Source organism: Gallus gallus, chromosome 2 (assembly GCF_016699485.2).
Source record: "Gallus gallus isolate bGalGal1 chromosome 2, bGalGal1.mat.broiler.GRCg7b, whole genome shotgun sequence".
Classification (NCBI taxonomy): Eukaryota; Metazoa; Chordata; class Aves; order Galliformes; family Phasianidae; genus Gallus; species Gallus gallus.
Window position 1 is genome coordinate 102,953,087 of NC_052533.1, and position 21,132 is coordinate 102,974,218.

A 21,132-nucleotide genomic window follows, 5' to 3' on the forward strand; every position below is an offset into this window, starting at 1 on the left:
GTAAAGAAAATGCTTCCAGAGGAACAACATGATGCCATCTGCAAACATTTCGCTATCAAGTTGCTCTGATTTGAATCTCTCATCTTTAGAGCTTCAGCACAGGCAAGGCATATGTATGTAAAGCGCCCAAAAATTAGCACAGCAAGAATCATCAAGGCATGACTAGAATCACTGACATTCAAGTAAGGAGAGAAACAATCTGCCAAATGACTTCTGTCAGCAGCTTTGTTCTCTTGTATTCCATGCCTACATGCCATTCTGCAGCATATTACATCCCATGCCCTCCTGTTTCAGGGATAAATACTGTCAGCCTTTATCTCAGCATTTGTTTTAGCACAGAGAACCTTCCAATTAACTTGTTACTTCTGAACAAGATTCAAGCATATTTAGATTAATTCATTCAGTGAGGCATCTCTAGTACACTGCCACTCATTTGGAGGAGAAGGAATAGGGTCATGTCAGAGACATCCGCAGCCAATAAACATTTCCTTGACACAGACACACCTCCAGTCTCTCAACACCAGACAGCTTTTGCAGTGCCTGGTGCAACCACTTACTGTCTGAAACCTGCTCTCCTCCCTTCCCTGAGCTTGCAAGCTGAATAGTGTTTTGGCTGTATGCAACACTGCCCACAGGCCTCGTATCACACCTTGGCCTCCACTACTTTCAGCAAGGGCTGCAGAGCTCAGCGGACAGCATAAGGGTTCTAGTGTGCTCCAGTGATTGAAAGGGAACAACAAAACATAGGGCTGCTGTATGGATCTGAGCAAAAGGTGGAACGGGCACTGATGTCGTGACTTTAGGGGTTAAGGACTGGCATGGTTAAGTACAGTACAGCAGCCAGCCAAGTCACGACCTCCATCCCCAGTCCTAACTTAGAAATCAGAACTGCCTTCTTTACTTCCATAGCTTCAGCTGAGTCCCTCACCTCTCCCCCCTCAACGGCCCCTAAGACCTGGCAGAGGTCATCACGGCTGTGTTGGGCCAGACAGGGTGCTGAGACACGCCAGGGCTCCTTACAGACACTTCACTCCAGCTGCCCACGTCAGGTATTCTCCCCTGACTGCTGAGTGTCAGTACTGCTCCCTCACCTCCACCTGCACGAGGGGATCGATAAGGAGAAATCTCTTCCAAGCCACCTGGATGCAGCTTACAGGCATCTTCATTCACAACCCAGTAAGGCAGCTGCTCTGCGCTAACAGCCATGCTCACACACGTCCCTCAGACCTCACAGCAGAGGCTCAAAGACAGCTATTTGTATCCCAAAGAGATGCACGCATTCATTCACAGAAACGATGAACCAGCATACCTCGCCCTTGGACATTCAGTGATGTTTCTAAAGATATTTGAGAAACATGAAATAAACAGAGGCAGTATGCCGAACTTCTAAACCAAAATTAACACCTGCTAGTTAAACAACACCAACTTCTGTATTTATTTGCAGTACATCAGTGATCCACGCAGCAGATAACGTATTACACCCTGATAAAGGTAACTAACTTCAAGGACTACGACCTGCAGTTTTTTGACCTTAAAGTTCCTGCAAAAATGACAAACTGACTCTGCTTCGATCGATTCTATGCGACTCCACGGCTCTTCTATACTAAGAGAAGCCAAAAACTTTTCTTTCCCGAACCCTCCATCTCGTTGGCCGTCAGCCTGTAAACAAAGCCCCTTTTGCAAAAATGAAAAGAAAAAAAAAATAGCCAGACGGAACACCACCTATCAACAAAGGAAGACCTCAGATGCTGACAGACTGCAAATGAAGGCGGCTGCTGTTCTGAGCAATGAGAGCCAGCAGTTGCTGCGAGGTATAACCCCTGATGGTAAAAGTGAAACTTAGGAGAGTCAGGCCACTTACCAGCGCGCTTTATCTAGATCTGCTTAACGAAGAAAACACCTTTAAATGAAAACACACACACACACACAAATCGATTGCTTCTTTTGAAAGAAAAAAAAAAAACAGTAAAAAAATCCCTTTCAGTTTCTAACAGCTTCAGTGCGTGGAACGCACGTACCGCGGACAGGCTTTAAACTTAGCCAAAAATAACAGCGTACAAAGAGCGATTGAAACCGTAACCTTCAGTTAAACTTCTGCTACTGCTACACAAAGCTCCCACGGAACATACCGATGCTGGAACCGGGCTGCTTTTAGTACGAAACGCCGAGGTTTGCTAGAAGCAGGGCAGGGGAAGCCCCGCTCCGAAGCGGCACTTACTAACCTTGTGCCAAAGTCACTGCAGAAGCGCTCCGAGTTACGCTACGCCGCCACCGGCGCCTCACTGCGCTCCGCCCGCAGCCGCCCTGTAGTTCCCCCGCTCCTCGCCCGCTTTGATCTCTCGCCGAGCCGTCCCCGCGCCCATCCCCGCTCAGCACCGCGGGGCTCCGCCGACGGCAGCAGGCGGCGGCCCGGCGTTCGCTACGCACCGCGGCAGCGCTCGGGGGACGGCAACCGGAGCGCCCCGCCCCGCCCCGCCCTGCCCTGCAGCAGCCGCCGGCCCTCACCTCGCCCCGCGTGCTAACGCTGCGGGTAGGAACCGAGGGAGTCCCTCCGGGCCGGCGGGGCTCCGCGCCGCCTCCCCCCGGCCGGCCCCGCCGCTCCCCGGGCTCGGGCGGCGCATGGGGCTGCGTGCCGCCGCGTCCCGCCGCCCGCGCGAGGCTCCTCCGCAGCGCTATTTTTGGCGCGCGGGCACCGTGCCCCTCTCTCTCCGTGACGTCACGGCGGCCCCGCTGTGCGCCGCGGTGACGTCACGCCCGTTCCGGCCCCGCGCCGGGTGCCCACGCTGCGGGAGGCAGATGGAGAGGCTGCGGAAGGCCGCCCTGTTCCACACCTCCTCTTGGTGCTCTATTAGCAGCGTATTTGCGTACTGCATAATTACGCTACAGTTGACACACCTTAACGACGGGGATCATCCTAAGCAAAGGGGATGTGCCGGTTACCCCCCTGCTGAAGGGAGCGGACACTCAGCACCGGTGGAGCCACAGCTCCTGGTATGCCAGCAATTCCAGTGAGAGACAAAAGAGTCCTCCTTAAAGAGGCAAGACAAAGGGTGTGGTGCCCGCAACCGTGTTTGCTCCAGTGACAGGTTCCCACATCCACACGGCTCTTGAACATCTCCATGAACCACCACCTCCCTGGGCAGCCCGTTCCAATACCTCACCACTCTTCTGGAGAAGAAATTTCTGCTAATATTCAACCTGAATCTCCTCTGCTACAACTTGAGGCCGCTGCATTTCATCCTATTGCTACTTGTGTGGGAGAAGACTCCCACCTCACCACAACCTCCTTTCAGGGAGTTGTAGAGGGCGATAAGGTCTCCCCTGAGCCTCCTCTTCTCCAGACTGAACAATCCCAGTTCCCTCAGCTGCTCCCCATAAGCCTTGTGCTCCAGACCCCTCATAGCTTTGTTGCCCTTCTCTGGATAGACTCCAGGGCCTCAGTGTCCTTCTCACAGTGAGGGGCTCAAAACTGAACGCAGCACTCGAGGTGCAGCCTCAACACTGCCAAATATAAAATGACGATCACCTCTCTGCTCCTACTGGCTGTACTGTTTCTGATACAAGCCAGAATGTCACTGGCCTTCTTGGCCACTGCTGGCTCATGTTTAGCCAAGTGTTAACCAACACCCCCAGATCCTTTTCTTCCACACAGCTTTCCGGCCACCCTACCCCAAGCCTGTAGTGATGCCTGGGGTTGTTGTGACCAAAGTGCAGGACCCAACACTTGGTCTTGTTGAACTTTACCCCATTGGCCTCAGCCCAGCTATCCGGTCTGTCCAGATCCCTCTGTAGGGCCTCCTACCCCCAGGCTGATCAACACTTCCTCCCACATCGGTGACATCTTCAAATTTACTGAGGGTGCACTCAATCCCCTCATCCAGATAATCAAAAAAGACATTAAACAGGGCCGGTCCCAATACAGGCCCCTTACGAACACCACTAGCGACCAGACCAGTTGTCAACTGGACTTAATTCCATTCATTGCCATAAAACAAGTCAGGCAACCAAAGGGCCTGGAACAGCAAGGCAAGCACAAAAGAAGCTTTCCAACTGCTGCAGCTCCCTTTCCTGAAACTGGCTGGGTAGCTTCACATTAGCAGAGCCAATGCTTGCTAGAGCACAGCATGCCCAGCAGTTGTTCCTAGTCACAACACACTCTACTGACATCACGGTCAGAAGTGTTTTTATATTACAGTCTGATACTTCAGCAGGGTAATGCTTTACAATTCCATATACTTGAAGAAAATACTGCAGCATTTGCTAAGGCAGGAAAACAATCACTTTTGCAATGCCAACAGAACTACAGCCTAGAAATAAACACTGAATGGCAAATAGCAGCACTCTACACTAAAAGGGGAAAGAAAAAAAGCTGTAGGATTAAGAACAATAATGCTCAGGAAACGTAACTTTTGGAGAGGTTCAAGCTTTAGGGAGAGATCGCTGCTGTAATTCCATTCCCTTATGAGGTGACAGTGTCTTTAAAACCCTGGATTCTATTCTGAAAGTGCAGTAGCTGGAAGTTTAAAAATACCGAGACACACAGCTCTTCCAGATCACATCTTCTGGATTCACCAGCTATGGTGGAGATCCAAGCTCACACCTCAGCCCATCTCCCTGTGCCCAAGCCCTATGCTCCCAGACCGAAACGAGGCCTCTTCCACCTACAGAGACAGCTCAAGTTCAAGTAAGGTGAAACTACATTTCACCATATGTTTTGCCATACTCACTCTGATATCCTATTTTAGTCTTTCCTGAAGAGATGCCAACACAATTAAGGAATACTAGCTAACACTATACACCCACCATTGTAACAATTCCCCCTCATCCACAAATGGAACTGGCAACTTCAGGATTAGATTTTCTTAAAGAAAAAATATATATATATGTAAAACAGCAATGCTTGTTCCACTTTGCTAGAGGTTGACTCAAGCAAGTCTAGAAGACTCGTGACTGGGGACAAAAAGGCTCGGAAAGGAATGAAAAAGAAACCAACCAACCTTAAAGCAGCTCCCTGTTAAATGACTAGAAGACTAACAGCAACCACACAACCCCACTTTGACACACAGCTTGCTGGCCACAAGTGCCAAAAAAGAAGCATTACTGTTACTGCAATACAGCAAGACAAATTTATTCCAAGTACCACGGGTGTCTTCTAGAGCGGTGAAAACACCACATCTCCCTCCCACCCCAAGATTTAATCAGTGTACCACGTCTTCCCAAACTGAAGCATTTGTTTAACACCATACAAGGTATTTGTCACTGGAAAAGCCAGAAGTTCAACAGATAGCATTTGTACACCCACTAAGCACATGGTCGGAATAACAAATTCAGAAGCAACACTCTTCAACACTTCAGTTAGCCAGCACACATAAAAAATGATTTTTCTCAATATTTTAACCTTTGAATCAGCAAAGCAACTGCTTTCTTGAATTCAAGCATTCAGTTTGAACATTATAAGCAGCAGTTTGCAAGCAAAATCTGGGGGTCTTCTGTATGCTCAATATTAAAATATCCCTTTGTAGAGGAACTTAGCTACTTCTTAGAATAGTGAGTTCTTATTAAATGCTCAGCATGTGAAAGGACAGCTTGCCTACAAAATTAGGTTTTATTATTTTTTTAAATTATTATAAGAAGGAAGCTAGCAAAATATACTAAGCTATTCAGACCCCTTACAAACCCCCACAGGCACGAATACATACCCCTTCCTGCTTTGTGAATAGGTTGAGGCAGTCAGCCAGGGCCTCACAAGTTTCCTGGGATACTTCAGAGACCACGTCAACTTTTTGCAGGAGGGGAGAAGATATTCCTGAAAGCATCAAAGAATTAGTGGCTTTAATGGAGCATTATGAACGACAGGATCCTTCTAATTACTTCTTTTCCTAAATAACACAGACATAACATGGATATTCTACAGGAAGGCACTGTTAGTTCTCCATGAGGAAAGAACAAGCAAAAGTAGCACTGAGGGAATGTGAGTTCTTTCTTTTGCATCCTTTATGCAGTATTGGTATAAGTAGTACATGGGTGGATTGAGCTTCTTTCAGCATGGCTTGGAAAGCTGAGGTGGCAAACTATGGCAGCGAGACAGTGGTAGACAGACTAGCAACAATCTCCTTTTAATCTTTGTCTAGATGTAAGAGCTTCAGGGTTGCCAGGAACTAGAATTCAAATACAAGGGACACTAAACATTGATTTAATATTTGTTAATGTGAGAAATATAGGGTTTCTTTTTTCCCCTTCTATCATGGTACTTACACAATACAGGAGACAAAAAGCTTATGACAATGCAGCTAAAGATTTAGTTTTGGAAAAAAAATGGATGGGGAGCTATAACAATACTGAATAATAAAAGAGGAATGAGACCTCATTTTCATAGAGATGTTTCCTAGATAAGTAATAGGGCTTCCATAGACAGCAGAATGTAAGCTGGCATCATTATGACCATTTACATCAGGGACTATATCCCTAGAACCAGAAGGACACTGTGATAATCCAAAGAGCAGGCAGCAATTCTTTCATATTTGAGTTCATATTTCAGTTTTTGAGAAGTGCAGCAATTCCTCAGAGTTCAAGCAAACCATTCTCTCAAATAAGCATATTCGTTGCAATTAAGCTCAGTGCCCTCTTAGTGGTCCCAGCCTCCAAGATCACCTGACATCGTGTAATAAAGGGTGCTTCAAATTGATGTCACACAAGTATAGATATGACATCTGGTGATTACCGTTATAAAATATCCTCTTGAATTTACTTTGCAACTTGTGTGGGACGCAAAGCAAAGACCATTATGATGCGAACATGTGCTCTGATACCAAAGCTCACTAATTCACTGGAAAAAGCTCATAATTCACTGGAATTATGAGTCCACACACTTGGAGCAGCTAGCACATCTACAAAGAGGTGCAGCACACTCAATGCAGGAGCTGGAAATATATTTGTAATAAATATGGATAAATCTCAAAGATAACTGGATTTAGAATAGCACATTGATAGACATCTAGGGAAAGAATTTTAAGTATTTAGCCCCAGTATAGCAATTTTGTATTACTCAAAGGTTTTCAGCAGTTCAATACAAAAGGACTTTTAGCCCAGAAATTTGCACTCTTGGCATAAGCCCCTGGACTCAAATACTTTAAAGACATCCAATGTGAGAACTGTAGTAGCTTTCTATTGAGACCTACGGAGATAATGCATCAATCTGTAAACAGTTCACTGGCCCATGAAGTTAGAAACTCATTAGTAGGAAAACAGGAACTTACTCATTTGCCAAAATGAGCAGTTTCTTGGAAAGAGACAGTATCTGGTTTTGTTTTATTATGGGTTTTGTTTGTTCAGATTGTATATTTTTAGAAAAAAACCTCAATTCCTCACCGGTTTTTCAGGTCAACATGTTGAGGTCAGAGAAACTTCCTTTATCTGCCAAAGGAAGGCCCCTCAATACTAATTTTCAAATTGTGTGAATAAATATTTGACATCTGGTATTATTTAAATACTTTGCCAGTGACAGAGACAGGGAGATTCAATGCACTCTCAGCATACTTGCAGATGATACTGCTAAGTGGTGTGGTCAGCACACTGGAAGCAAAGGCTGTAATCCAGAAGGACCTTGATATGCTCAAGAGATGGGCCCCAGTGATCAACATGCAGCTCAACATGGCCAAGTGTACAGCTCTGCATGTAGGTTTGAGCAGCCCCATAGGCTGAGCAATAAGTGAACTGAAAGAAGGACTTGGGGGTATTGGTGGGGGAAAAAAGCATTAAAAAAAAAAATCAACATGAGTTGGCAATACATGGTTGCAGCCCAGAGGGCCAACTGTATCCTGGGCTGCATCAAAGGAAATATAGCTAGCAAGTTGAGAGATGGAGTTCTCTGCTCTTGTGAGACCACATGTGGAGTACTGCATTCATCTCTGCAGCTCCCAGCATAAGAAGGGTGTGGACTTCTTGAGAGTGGGTCCAGAGGAGGGCTATGAGGATGACTGGAATGCTGGTACATCTTTGCTTTGAAGGGAGGAGAAGAGAGTTGGGATCGTTTAGCCTAGAGAAGAGAAGGTTCTGGGAAGGCCTTATATAATGCTCTTCTAGTACTTAAAGGAGCCCTACAGGAATTATGAGGAGAGACTTTCATTAGGGAGCATAGAGACAAGACAAGGATAACAGCTCTAAAGAGCTGTGTGCTTCTGAAGAAGAAAAATTTAGGCTAAATGTTAGGAGGAAATTCTTTACTCAGAGGGTTGTCAGGCACTAGAACATGTCACCCAGAGAAGCTGTGCCCCATTCCTGGGGGTGTTCAAGGCCAGGTTGGATGGGGCCCTGGACAGTTTGATCAATAGGTGGCAACCCTAACCACAGCAGGGGGTTGAAACCAGATGGTCTTTCAGGTCCTTTTCAACCCAAACCTTTCTGTGATTCTAGGATAAGTTGTCTTCTTGTATTATGAATTACATAGCCTTCCCAATAAAACATTCATAAGTATTATAAAACTAACTTTCTTTGTGAAGTAAAAGCTCAGTATATTCAGTTAGAGAAAGATAGGTTAACATCACACACAGTAAACGATCCAATTGGCATAAGGAAAAACAACTCCTTCTGAGGTGGAGCAGGGATGGAAAAAGAAAATCTTTCCCTCCCAAAACTGCTATTCTATTATGGTCTATGGACTTGTACAGAGAAATAAGTTGCTCTCTACTTTGAGCTTCGTAAATTTTAGTCACAATGTGTAAATAAGACTGAATTATAAAGAAGCAACAGTTGAATGTTCTTAATGGATATCTTTGTGTGTTTAATATATGAGCAACTTCTGTACACATTTAAGGCGTTCTAATCTTTAACAGCTTAACCTGCTATTTTTAGGCACTTATACTGTGGAAGTCCCAGATAGGTATCATTTTAAGATTTATTATTTAAAAGGAAGCCTGATATTTCAAAGCTGGCAAGAAACTCATGGCAGAGGTCTGTGGAATATATCCCATCACACCATGCCTCCATTTCCCGGTATAGTTTTTTAATTTCATTTCACATCCTGTTTATTATACCCCAGCTTCCAATGTGTTTTTACTAGCTAAAACACAAATTCTTTGAAGGGAAAGCTACACAAAGAGAGCAAGCTGTTTGCACCTTTCAGAGCAATCTTACTCTTTGCAGTAAACTACCAAGTATGGTTTTTATAACTAACTATTACATCTAAGGATTATTTTACTACGTTTACAGATCCAAGTAAATTTTGTTTCAAATCAACACAATTATTTGCTTCTGCAGATCCGAATTCTTATTACTTGCAATTATAATCACATTACTTCATTTGAAGCTGTTTAAGTGAGGAAAACAGCCAAATTTTTAGGAGCTTGAATACATCATTTCAGTGAAATTAAAGCACGTGCTGCTTAGCAGAAAAAACGAGTTGCCTAGGAACAAACTGGTTTGTATAAGAGCAATTTTTACCTTTTGTAACATCCAAAGATTTAACCATTGCAAGAAAGTCTGAAATCTCTTTACTGAGCCTTTGTTGGCATGCTTGTGCTTTCTGAAAGAGAGAATGGACAGCAATTTCAAAAGCGCCTTGTCCTAAGGAAAGTATAAATATATTCTTATAAAGTATACTGAAATTTTTAAATTTGGGAAATATTAAATATCAGTCTGTCACTGGGAATCTTTGTTCATAAGTTAAAACTGACAGTTACTTGAAGTATGTTAAAAGACAAAAGCAATCAGATTTATGCACATCGCATTACAACCAGCTTTTGTTTAAGTTAGCATAACAAACCCAAACTAGAAGTTTCTATGTATGTTCTGCTTTTCCACTTCTCCCCAACACCCACTTTCTCAATGAAAAGCTTGAAAACCCAGGAAGGGCCATTGCTTGCCCTTTGATCAGGAACACAAGAGTAAGCAAAACATAATTTAACTGGCATATGGCAAGTACAGATATATATGGGAACCCATCCCAAGATCAAATCTCAGGCCTGCATGTGAACTCAGAGACATTCATCTACTGATAACACCTTCCTCAGTAGGCTGCTGGAAACCAGCAGTACCAGTTATCCTCAAATCTCCTTTATTCCATGAAATGCTTTGAGTTCTTGTACCAAAAGGTAAGGTATAAGACATTTGCTGTTCAGTCACATGAAGGTATATATTTGCATTGCAGTGTCAGAATTTTTGCCTACTTCCCCTTAAAGTAAAAGGTCTCGGGTTTTTTTCAAAAGCATGTATATGGCAAAAAGCAAGAATCACAGTCTGGATGCTAGAATAATGGAAGGCAACCCATTTACACCAGAGATCTGAAGAATCACTGTACAGTGTGCCTGATGTGACCTAAGGTTTTAAATGCTCAATTTTGCACTGTTGTTCACTGCATGCATTTTAGAGTCACAGATAGCTGAAGGTTAGCTTTTTAGCTTTGGTAACATCAAAGCTGCAAGAGAAGTACAGTACACAGGGCTCCCTCTCCTGGCTGAAAGTCTCAAACAACTCTTTACCTTCTGGTAGCACTTGGTAAAACTGGGAAACCTCATTCTGCAGCTACAATAAACATAACATTTTACACGTACAGTCTACATGGGAAAATATCACAGTAAGAAGTGCAGGAAATACACACAACGTTTTTGCACCACTGGGAAGAATGAATCAATAAATTTGGACCAAAAGTACACTGAAGTATCCCTGCATGGAACAGCACTAGTCTACCATTGCCTAAATGCATGAGACGAGTAGTAAGTATTCAGTACATACTTTCAATGTTTCTTGTAGGTCTGTAACAGATACCGTATCATCTTCCTCATCATCGCTACTCAGCTGCTCCTGAGTGCAGTAGTGAGTGCTGTATGCAGAGTGGTCTTCTATTGCTTCTAGCCAACTCTGATCAGAGAAACAAAGTTAAGAACATTTCAAAGGTCATCCCTGGAAGGCAGCAGCATAAATGCGAAGAAAAAAAAGTGTTCTGTTGATGTAATATATTCATTAGTAAAACAAGACATTAACAAGTTGAAAAGAAACTATAAAAAGTTACAATTTATTCAAGATAAATTACAACATGCTCAGGCTGCTACTAGGACTTAATTCATCATGCTCAGTACAAATGCCAGCCACCTCCAAGTCTATCCAAATTCACAAATGTCACATCAACTAATAAAAGACTATAGAGAATGTATTTTATGCCTTTGGTTTTCTGTTCAGACATCAAGGTCCCTGTGACAATGTCATGCAGGATGCAGCTGCATGCAAAACTTCAGGTGCTACCATAACTTAGAGGTAGATTCTTTTCCTGTTCATAGAATCACAGAGAGGCTGAAATTAGAAGGGACCTCTAGAAGTCGCATGGTCCAAGTCCCCTGCTTAAGCAGGGTCACCTATAGCAGGTTGACCCAAGGACCATATTCAGGCAGCTTCTGAATATCTCCAAGGATCAAGACTCCACAATCACTCCAGGCAACCAGTGCCAGTGCTCCATCACCCTCACTATTGTATTTATTTAAACATCTTCAGTTGTGTTTCAGTTTGTGCTCATTGCCTCTTGTCCTGGCACTGAAAAGAACCTCTTCCTGTCCTCTGTGTACTCTATCTTCAGATGCTTATAGACACTGACAAGACCCCTCTCCCCAGTCAGTCTCCCCCAGGCTGAACAGTCCCAGCTCCCTCAGCCTCTCCCTACTAAAGAGCTACTCCAGTCCTTTAATCATTGTAGTGGCCCTTTACTGGGCAGTCTCCAGTACATCCCTATGCCAAGTGGGGACTCAGAACTGGGCACAGTATTCCAGATGCCTTCACTTCACCTCTGGTTAGTAACCTACAGAAGTGCAGTAGTAACTTCACTACAAAAATCCCTACAAACAAAAAGTTGATCCATTGTTTCAGATCCAATTTTTTTTTATTATCATTCATCAGCTCACCTAGAAGACCAGCTAGAGTAGAATGTATCAAGCATTCTTTTATTTGAGAATAACAAGCTCTGACAGAAAGAGCAACAGAACAAAGTTACAGTAGAACTATATCAGATGGAAAAGTTAAACTACAAGTTGTAATACAGGCATGAGGCCGGAAAACAATGCAGCACTGATTTTAAAGATGACAATCTGTCAACTTCTGCAACGTAGTCCATAGGCTAAAATATTCAATATATGCACTTACATTACCAAGCCCTGAAAGTAAAGGCACTGAATCTGCCACTAAAGCACCCATAGCTAGCTGTATGCAAATTGTTTTCATTATAGAAATGATTACATCTTAAAGCCTTTAATAAAGGCTCATTATTACCTCTCTAGTATGAGATGGAAGATTGTTTTTAGGGATCTTGAAACGATGAACTGTGTCATCAAAACACCTGACGGAAAAGAAGCAACTGTCTGTAGATTTTACCTAAAGCAACGGAGAAAAGAGACAAAATGAGTGTAACAGATCAGTTAGAAAACTGCTTTTTTTAAGAGAAAGCAAGGTTGAGGAATTACTGTAACTCAAAAGTTTTTACCTCAGTTTTGAAGCAAACTAGGTAAAGTTTTACAAAAAGCTTTATTAGAATAATTTTGCAGAGTATAAAAAGTGCAGAGTCTTGCACTTTACCTCATGAATGAAAGGACAGAGGTCCTTTATGTCAAGATACTATATTTGCAGAGTACCACTTGATTCAGAGATCGCAGCAATGGTGCAAAGCTATCAAAGTTGAGGCATTTGTGGGTAAGGCAAGAATCATTTTTTATACAGGAGCATAAGTAACAGAGCTTGTGGGGCCAGTTTATAGAACAAGGATGTGTTAGCTCTGTAAGAAGCACTCAGATCATCCTAAATGCATTTCTCTTGAGAACTTCACCCTTCTGTGCATTACACCCCTTTCCCTCCCTCTCAAACATTCCAGTGGTCAGATATTCTGAAATATTTCCTCCCAAGAGATGGATTGTCACACCTGGCTTATATTCACCTGGTCTTCCCTCCACCCTCTCCCAAAAGGGATGCCCACAAGCATATCTGAACTGAAGGTGATTTGAAAAAGCTTCTCAAGGACTTATCAATTCCTTAACTGAGGAGAATTTAAATTATGCATTCAGTTACAAATAGCCTGTGATAGCTACAAAGAGGAGCTAGTTATTTGCTGTTCTCTATCACATACTCCAAATCACTGCTGTACACAACAATGTCTAAGGAGGCATGATATCAGGAAGTCTTATACTTGTTTAAGTCCTCAGGACTTTGGAAAGAAGTGAAAGAACTGAAAAGGCATATAGAATACTTTGTTTGACAAGAATCATTGTTTCTTGCAACACCACAAGCCTTTTTTCTTAATTATTATTATTAATAATAATGGACATGCTTAGCAATCTAGCTGAAGTTTTCATTGTCTAAGTATAGAACACCAGCACCACAAATAAACAAATAAATAACAACAACAACAAAAGCAGAATTACAGGTCTTATTTCACTTCCTACCGTGCACACAGCTTGTGTTAGATGCTTGCATCCCTGACGATGCTCATTATTTACTGCATCAGCTCTTTGAAAGAAAAAGAGATTTAATAACATGAAGATGGGAATTATTTCAATTTACTTATCAGAAATTCATGCACAGAACTTACTGTCTTCGATACCAGGAAAGGACTCCATGCTCTAGCACTATCCAGTAGAGTCTCCAACCAAAAAATCGTGAGCTCTAAAGAAACACAAACACAGGGACAGGTAAGGCTAACAGCTGAAGAGTTACTTGAAAGCAATCAATGTTTTCCTTATGCCTGACAGTTTTACATGCTACATATCTTGGTGGTCACAACAATCTGAGAATACTTTCTTTCTTTTACAAATGTCTGAAGCTGAAAGTTCTGCTGAGCCTGCTACTCAGTAAGAACTGAAATGCTAATTTATTTTTAAATACTACAGGGATTGTCAATTATCATACAATTCTATTCTGTAAGATTAAATGAGCACAAAACATTAAGATATCGAACTGCAGAACTTTACATTTCACACACAGTTCTAGTTATATGTTATTTATATAACAGTTCCTTATATTAAATTGTGTGAATATATAGGAAAATTTACGCAGAAGAAAACTTCAAAAAGTCTGCAAAGATTAAAGGTTAAGACCAGAGTGCCATAAATATAGCTACACTCAGCCAGTCCATTTATAATTGATTCAGTATACTCAAGTAAAAAGTTATGGCATTTAACAAATGCATTATTGAAAGGCTCCCTCATTGAACAACTCTTACTTAAGCATAGAAAATGACACACTTGGATATCTTTAGAAAAGGAAATAAGTTATACCTTCCATAGGAGACCTTCGTATCGTCTCAGTGGTTTGTTGATAACCTGCAGAGAAATGAAAGCTTACGTAGGAATAGCTCCAAACTGACAACCTCAGCAAGCGGCATTTTGATTGGGTATAAATGTTCTTACCTTTCCAGTTTTACTTCCCAGTATGAGCTTCATTTCAGCACCTTGGGCTAGATCAAGAGGTGTCTGATCTGTTCAGTAACCAAGATGAGGCATGAGAATTTGATGCAAATAAACCTAGGTGCAATCAGTTTAAAATAACCACTCTGTGTATACCCCATTAGTCCCACAGACATTTAAGTTAGGGAGCATAAACCCCTCAGGAGCAGAAGATGCAAAAGTACTCTGTATTTTAGTGCAATGAATTGCTCTACAGAGTTTTACTGTCCACAGAGGGCACCTTTGCTCTTAGCCATTTGTTTGTTTTTAACACTTCAGCCATGTAAACCAGTTTTAAACATTCACAAATATCAAAATAGAGGCATCGTTTATCAGATGACGAGTACAGGCTGAGTAACATCTGTGTAAAGATTTCCTGGACATGCTTTCATTAGAAGCACTTTTCTGAAGGGTCACTTTTTCTGGGCCACGTCTTCAATTGTACCACTTTTGTACCACTATCCCAGCATATGGTGTTTAGCATTAAGAAAGCAAAGGCGAAGCATGAGTTTTTTCATGATTAAGATAGATAACACACAAACTTTACAGAAATAGCCAAGTTAGGAATATAAAAGCTTGTATGGTAAATATTTTGCTGCAGTTTGTAAGCCTGCAATTTAGCCAGTTGGGCTTCTTATACTAGTGATGCAATGCTTGTAAAGCACTCTTAGATTTTCTTTGAACATGAAGTGGTAAGTAACATACCTTACAGAAGCTGTTAAGAGTAGTCTGACATTTAACATTTTATACATTTCATTTGGCACTCACCGTTTTTATTTCTTATTTTAGGATCTGCTCCATTTTTTAGAAGTTTCAATGCACAGTGCTTGTGGGCACGGTATGCTGCACAATGCAATGGTGTGTTCCCCATCTGATCCACACAATTGATATCAGGTGGTTTGGGCTTGTTTAACTGGAAAAAAAAAAGGAGACTGGCTTGCATATCAGTTTTCCTCCCTCTCCAGATGCCACCCTCCTCCTTTTTTAAAGTTATCTGTTCCTAACTAGAACACTTTAGCATAGGTCTGGCAATGAAGCAGGCACATAGCATGTCTGAGAAGTATAAGGACTACAGCAATCAAGGAAAGTGTTCAGCTATAGTAGGAAACTCTTTAGTTTTCTACATGTTATACCCTTCTCACCTCTACTGCTCTGCTCAGAAGCTGTTACCCTGCTAAGCTGCACAGTGCTAGAGAGAATTCGCCAGGACTGCAGTTCAGTCATCTACACTGCTAGAACAGCCCTTTCAGATTTTCAGCCCAAGCCAAGATTTACCATTTGTGGAAGACTTCCAGGTACAGTCTGAAAGTTAGCACGGGCCAGTGGTAAGTCCAAAACAAGTTTGTATGACCACCCAATTTCAGAGAACAAGAATTTCATTAGGTAGGGTGGAAGGCCTGCCAGTCTCAGTGACAGAGCTGTTCTGGGCCATTTAGAAGTTCCTACTACAGGCAGCCCGTTAAGAATGCAGTAAAACTGTTTGTGCAAGTCTAACTAAGTGGGAACTGAAGATTAGAGTAACTATGTAGTTGATAAAAAGTCAGGAAGAGCCAGCCTGTAGAAGTACAACCTCTTTAACACTGAAGTCTTAAATACCTGACTTCCTGAGCACATGTAGGTTCTCACTCTCTCAGAATCTCACATTTGTGCATTTTCCATAGAAGTAAATAGAACATTCAGACTACTCTGTTACCTTTTAAGAGTAAAGATGCCGATCAGGTGAAAAGTATTTCACACTAGACATCTTACTTCCAAGAGAACGATGGCACTCTCAAAAAATAACTTGATTTCAAGCACTGAGACAATCAAAATCCAATTTGATATGGTTCCTGGCAGCCCTGTAACCAACTGCTCTTCAAACAGGAATTGGACTAGATGCTTTGCAGAGGCACCTTCCAATCTCAATTCTTCGCCTCTAACCATGGAAGTCTTACAGCACCATCTTTAAATTACTATGAGCACACAGTATAGTACATAAGAAGTTTAAGTGTTTCTCATCATGGAATTGTGTTATGCAGATGACTGTCTGTTAAAAACCAGAGACTTCAGCTGCAATGGATGGTACTGACAAAAGCCTACTTCCAAGACTGAAAATAGAGGTCTTACTGCAGTGAAAACATATACTTGTAAAACTGACATCAGGGTATCCACAATAACAAGCTTGTGTCAGGAGACCCAGAACCATTACACTGGAATTTATAACCATACGAAGACTATTTTGGAAACTAACATCAAAGATTTTGAAGGTTGCAAAACAGTGGTTTTCAACAAAAAGGCCTCAACATCTTACATACAGAATATGGAGCAGAGCACTCACTCGCTGAGGTCACAGCATTTCAAAACGTAAGGCCAAATGTCACGTTATTTGTACATTAGCACTATAGCTTCAACCACTTGACAGTGAAGTACTATAAGAACTTGAGATCTTACCAAAGCAGACAGTTTCCCTGTTTCCCCATCTCTTGCTGCTCCTAAGAGCTCTTCTTCCAGCTTCCTTTCTTGTGTCCTTTCAACTGCTATTAAAAAAAATATAGGATAAAATGTTACCTATATGAAACCCTACAGCTTCAAAGCCTGGAGAAGGAAGAAAGCATTTCTAGTATTATTTATTTGGGATAGATAAAAGAGGGATATTTACTCAGAAAAGCCAGAGTCAGAGCAAAAATCTGATGTCAAAAACTGTGATAGCTGAGAAGATGTGCAAGTGCACATACAAATACACACATACTTTCATTATTTGATAAACTTACAGCCCAACTACACTCTCTAGTAAAAGGGAAAACAGGAAAACTACATGTCAGCCCCATCAGATCTTCCCTGCGCTCCTCTCAGTTTCTCTTCTACTCCTCTCAACACTCGGAAGTCTTTTTTTCCTCTAACAATCCAGCAGATCAGTACTGAAAAGGACTGTTAACCGTGCATTTGAATGGCAAATCAGAAGAGATCACTTTTTACCTACACAATCTGTTACAATGGACACATGCATAGGAGCAGTTCACAGTAATACCAGGAGGCAGCAGATCTTGAACTCTCCAAAACTATATGTGCAAGTGTCCGTGCGAGTATTTGGACATTATCTCCCTCACTTTCAACACCTGGAAGATGGTAGAAGAAATGTGGGGAAGGCTGTTTTGTTTCCCTTCTGTTCTTCATTTGGGGTAACTTTCAAGACTGCAACAGCAAGCTCTAAACTTGATCTAATACTAGGCCACCTTCGTTAAGGAGCAAAATTCAGAACAGTATGCAACCTTGTTGACAAAGCCACTTAGCATTCTTAACTTCAGCTTTTCCTTTTCCAGGGTGCTACAGCTTTGACTGCTATGTACCCCATTCAGAGCTGTAGCAAGGATTCAACAGGACTGAAATATTTACTTGAATAATGCTATTGGGATTTATAATACTTTACTCTCCAAATCATTTGCAGAAGTACCATAACAAATAATCCATCAGAACTTCAGGAAAAAAACTCAGTTATTTCTTTCTAGTGACAAAATGTAAAGAGAAAATTCAACTGAGCTTCTGTAACTTGCCAGAAAAGAACAGCTTTTAGAAGGTACAACTGTTTTAAAAAGTCTATAACCTATTAAAGTTACCTTCCAACATATTCCTTATGTCTTTATCATGAGTAACTTCTTTTGCTGTTTCTCCACTCCCATTAACAATAGAAGTATCAGCATTATACTGCAAGAGTAACATCACCACCTCCTGGAAAGGAATTTGAAAAAACACTGCTTATCTATTCCAGTTATGGTGAGGCCAGAATCCAGCTTTTGACATCCTGTCAGAAGAGTTACAAAACTGCCTATCACCACTTACAAAAACAGGAAGGAATGTTTTAGAGAGACTGAGGAGAGGAATTAACTGTGACTTTCACTTCCGCATCAGCCAGGCTGAGGAAGCTAATGGGAGTATGGCTGAACAGACCCACTCTGATTCAAAAACATACCTGTGTAGCCAGTATAAATGCTGTATTTGATAGAGAAAAACAGTACGATTGGCTCTTCTTGTGACCAAACACTCACCCTTTCAGTAGAGCCAAGAGATTGTCCACAGAGGTACTGCTAGACTGGGGATGATGGTAGGTAGCAGGGAACAGATCAAACTAGTCTCATACCACAGGCCTGTAAGAAGCTCTCTAGTTGTAGTTTTCTATGAAGAAACTACACTTACAGACACCAAGTGGACCAAAATGTCCTAATTTATATTTTCACCCCTTCAAAAGCCACTAAGATTAAAATAATGTGGTTTCTCTCTATGTAGTTAAGAGGAACAATTCCTACTCTCCTTGCTGTGTCAGGCATACCAGGCACAAACACAGATTAACCTGCTGTACTTCAGCAGTACATGAGAGATTTTCTGTACTGTTTTCCACACAGCAATTAGCACCTGAAGCTACAGCTAGTGCCACACCAGAATGTTTCCTCTGGCACACAGCAAACGCAGAGCACAGGCATCAGTTTAGACACACAGCTGCACAGTGCATAGAAGACAAATACTCCTACTTCTTTCTCTGTCTGCCAGCAATATTGTCACCAATAGTAAGCTAAGGGAGATATGACAAAGTATACCACAAAAATAACAAATCCAAACCAACACAGACCAGTGTTTTCCTTCCTTCGGGCAAAGAAGACATTGTGCCATATATTTGTTTCGGACAGTTACAGCAGCTATGCAATGTGCCTTGTTCTTTTGAGCACACTGTACCAAAACAGATGACAAGTCATTTTTAGAGACACACTGCAAAACAACATTTTGAAGTAAACTTTACTGGTAGGATTTCCTTTAGCAAACCTATGAGTGAGGCTTCAAAAAGGCAACATGCTTTACCTTACGTCCTGTGAAAGCTGCACGATGGAGCGGAGTGTCTCCCATGTCATTCAGCACATTCACATCCGCACCAGCCTAAACGGCAAAAGCAAAAGATGTCTCAATGTCCCTCAAACAGGAACTGCACAACTATTCTCTCTGATTAAATGGGGTGGGGAAAGACAGGACACCAACACAGGCCTTGTGGTAAATAGATCAGAACTCTAATACAACCGAAAGGAAACAAAGTATGAATGCAAGAGTCATAGCCAGAATTCTATAAATTACTTCTGAAAGGAAAAGCACCCTGTGCTTTTTTTTTTCCCCCAGCCACCTCTCTCTCATTTGAGATGGTGGTAAACAGAAAATAAGCATAACAAATGAGTTTAATAATCTATAGGGATTTTTTGGTGGTTTTTGCTCGTTTGTGTTGTTTTAAAATTTATTGAAAGTACTGGAAGAGTAATGGAAAACACACATACATATATTTTTATAGCTGTATACATGCAGCAGCACCTGCCTTCTGGTTCTGCCAGGTTAACAAACTGCAGTCTTTCTATAGAATCTATTGTGGCTCTATCACCCAAAAACTTCCATATCAGCATTAAGATGGTACCTATCTAAAACTTGACCACCTTCTCCTCCAATTTCCCTTATTACTCACTTTGTCCTTCCCATATTGCTTCTCTGAAAGGAAAACTGCTTGGCACACTGCATAGAACCACTCCCCCTCCCCCAAATAAAAATACCAAAAAAAATCTTATTTGTCTTTCTATAATCATTCTTCTTATACCACTTTATCCAACATCTCAGAAGGTCAGAAGGAGGGTGGAATATATTTACCTTCCCGTTTAGATCACATTATTTAACCAGCCCACTGCTGTCTGCCTCTGGTTCCAGAGCTCTATTCCCGACAATTCCTCACTCACTTGTTCAGCACAAAACATAGGCACAAGTACACAGAGCACACTGCACACATTTAGCTTTCTGAGGTGCACAGTCTCCTTTATTATTCCATTTATTCTTTAAAAAGTACCCTTCCAAGAGCCCTACAAGTGATAATGAGTATATATTCTTTCAGCTCTGGAAATACGAATAAATGCATTAAGTAACAAAGCTCTACCTTTTGCTTCAAGTAGCTCTCTTGGACTGAAAACAGCATTACATGCTGAGCAGGTGTCTAGGCTAGCAAAGAAATTCTCAAAGAAATGTAAACTTTGTTTCCTGTTTTAGAGTCATGATTATGGTTGGTAGCCTTTATTTTGAATGAAATTCAAGTTTAGATAAGCTACTTCGTATTTGAGACCATTCAGCATGTTCCTACAATCTACAGCAAAATCTTTCAAACAGGAATATGGTATAATATAAGTAGGCTTGGGTTGAAGTTATCCCAAGAGCTGAGGGGAAAAAAAAAGAAAAAGAAAATAAAGAAAACACCATACTCAGCCAGAAATACCTCAAAACAAAGTGCAGACATGACTATGAAGAAAAAAATAGGTCAGTTTTGAGCACAAATCATAGAATCATAGAATGACTCGGGTTGGAAGGGACCCCAGGGATCATCAAGTTCCAACCTCCCAGCCACAAACAAGGCCAGCAATTGCCAGATGTGATACTAGATCAGGCTGCCCAGGGCCCCATCCAACCTGGCCTTGAGCACCTCCAGGGACAGAGCATCCATAACCTCTCTGGGCAGCCTGTTCCAGCATCTTACTACTATCTCTGTAAGGAACTTCCCACTGACATCTAATCTAAACTCTTCCTCCTCCTTGAGCTTAAAACCATTCTCCCTTGTCCTATCACTACCTACCCTTGTAAAAAGTTGATTCCCCTCCTGTTTGTAATCCTCTTTTAAATACTGGAAGGCAAGATTATCAGTTTGTTATTTCAAAGGACAGAAGAAAGAGTCAAACTG

At 41.8% G+C, this 21,132-nt stretch overlaps 1 protein-coding gene across 11 annotated transcripts in view; it reads right to left on the reverse strand.

The window, feature by feature from the left end:
* The window catches only part of OSBPL1A (oxysterol binding protein like 1A), a 76,305-nt gene that overhangs the window by 45,771 nt on the left and 9,402 nt on the right, over nt 1–21,132 (reverse strand). For 9 of the 11 annotated variants that reach the window (XM_046938225.1, XM_419165.8, XM_015277981.4 and 6 more), the window contains 12 exons: nt 19,239–19,313; nt 18,005–18,116; nt 16,842–16,927; nt 15,180–15,324; nt 14,376–14,443; nt 14,244–14,288; nt 13,559–13,632; nt 13,413–13,476; nt 12,250–12,351; nt 10,729–10,854; nt 9,439–9,520; nt 5,700–5,806 (listed from right to left, as the gene is read on the reverse strand). In XM_046938225.1, the coding sequence (XP_046794181.1) occupies nt 5,700–5,806; nt 9,439–9,520; nt 10,729–10,854; nt 12,250–12,351; nt 13,413–13,476; nt 13,559–13,632; nt 14,244–14,288; nt 14,376–14,443; nt 15,180–15,324; nt 16,842–16,927; nt 18,005–18,116; nt 19,239–19,313 (1,086 nt within the window). Of the gene's footprint in view, nt 1–2,222; nt 2,422–2,505; nt 2,615–5,699; nt 5,807–9,438; nt 9,521–10,728; nt 10,855–12,249; nt 12,352–13,412; nt 13,477–13,558; nt 13,633–14,243; nt 14,289–14,375; nt 14,444–15,179; nt 15,325–16,841; nt 16,928–18,004; nt 18,117–19,238; nt 19,314–21,132 lie in introns of those variants that run through there. The other 2 variants (XM_025147900.3, XM_025147901.3) reach the window with 2 other exon arrangements.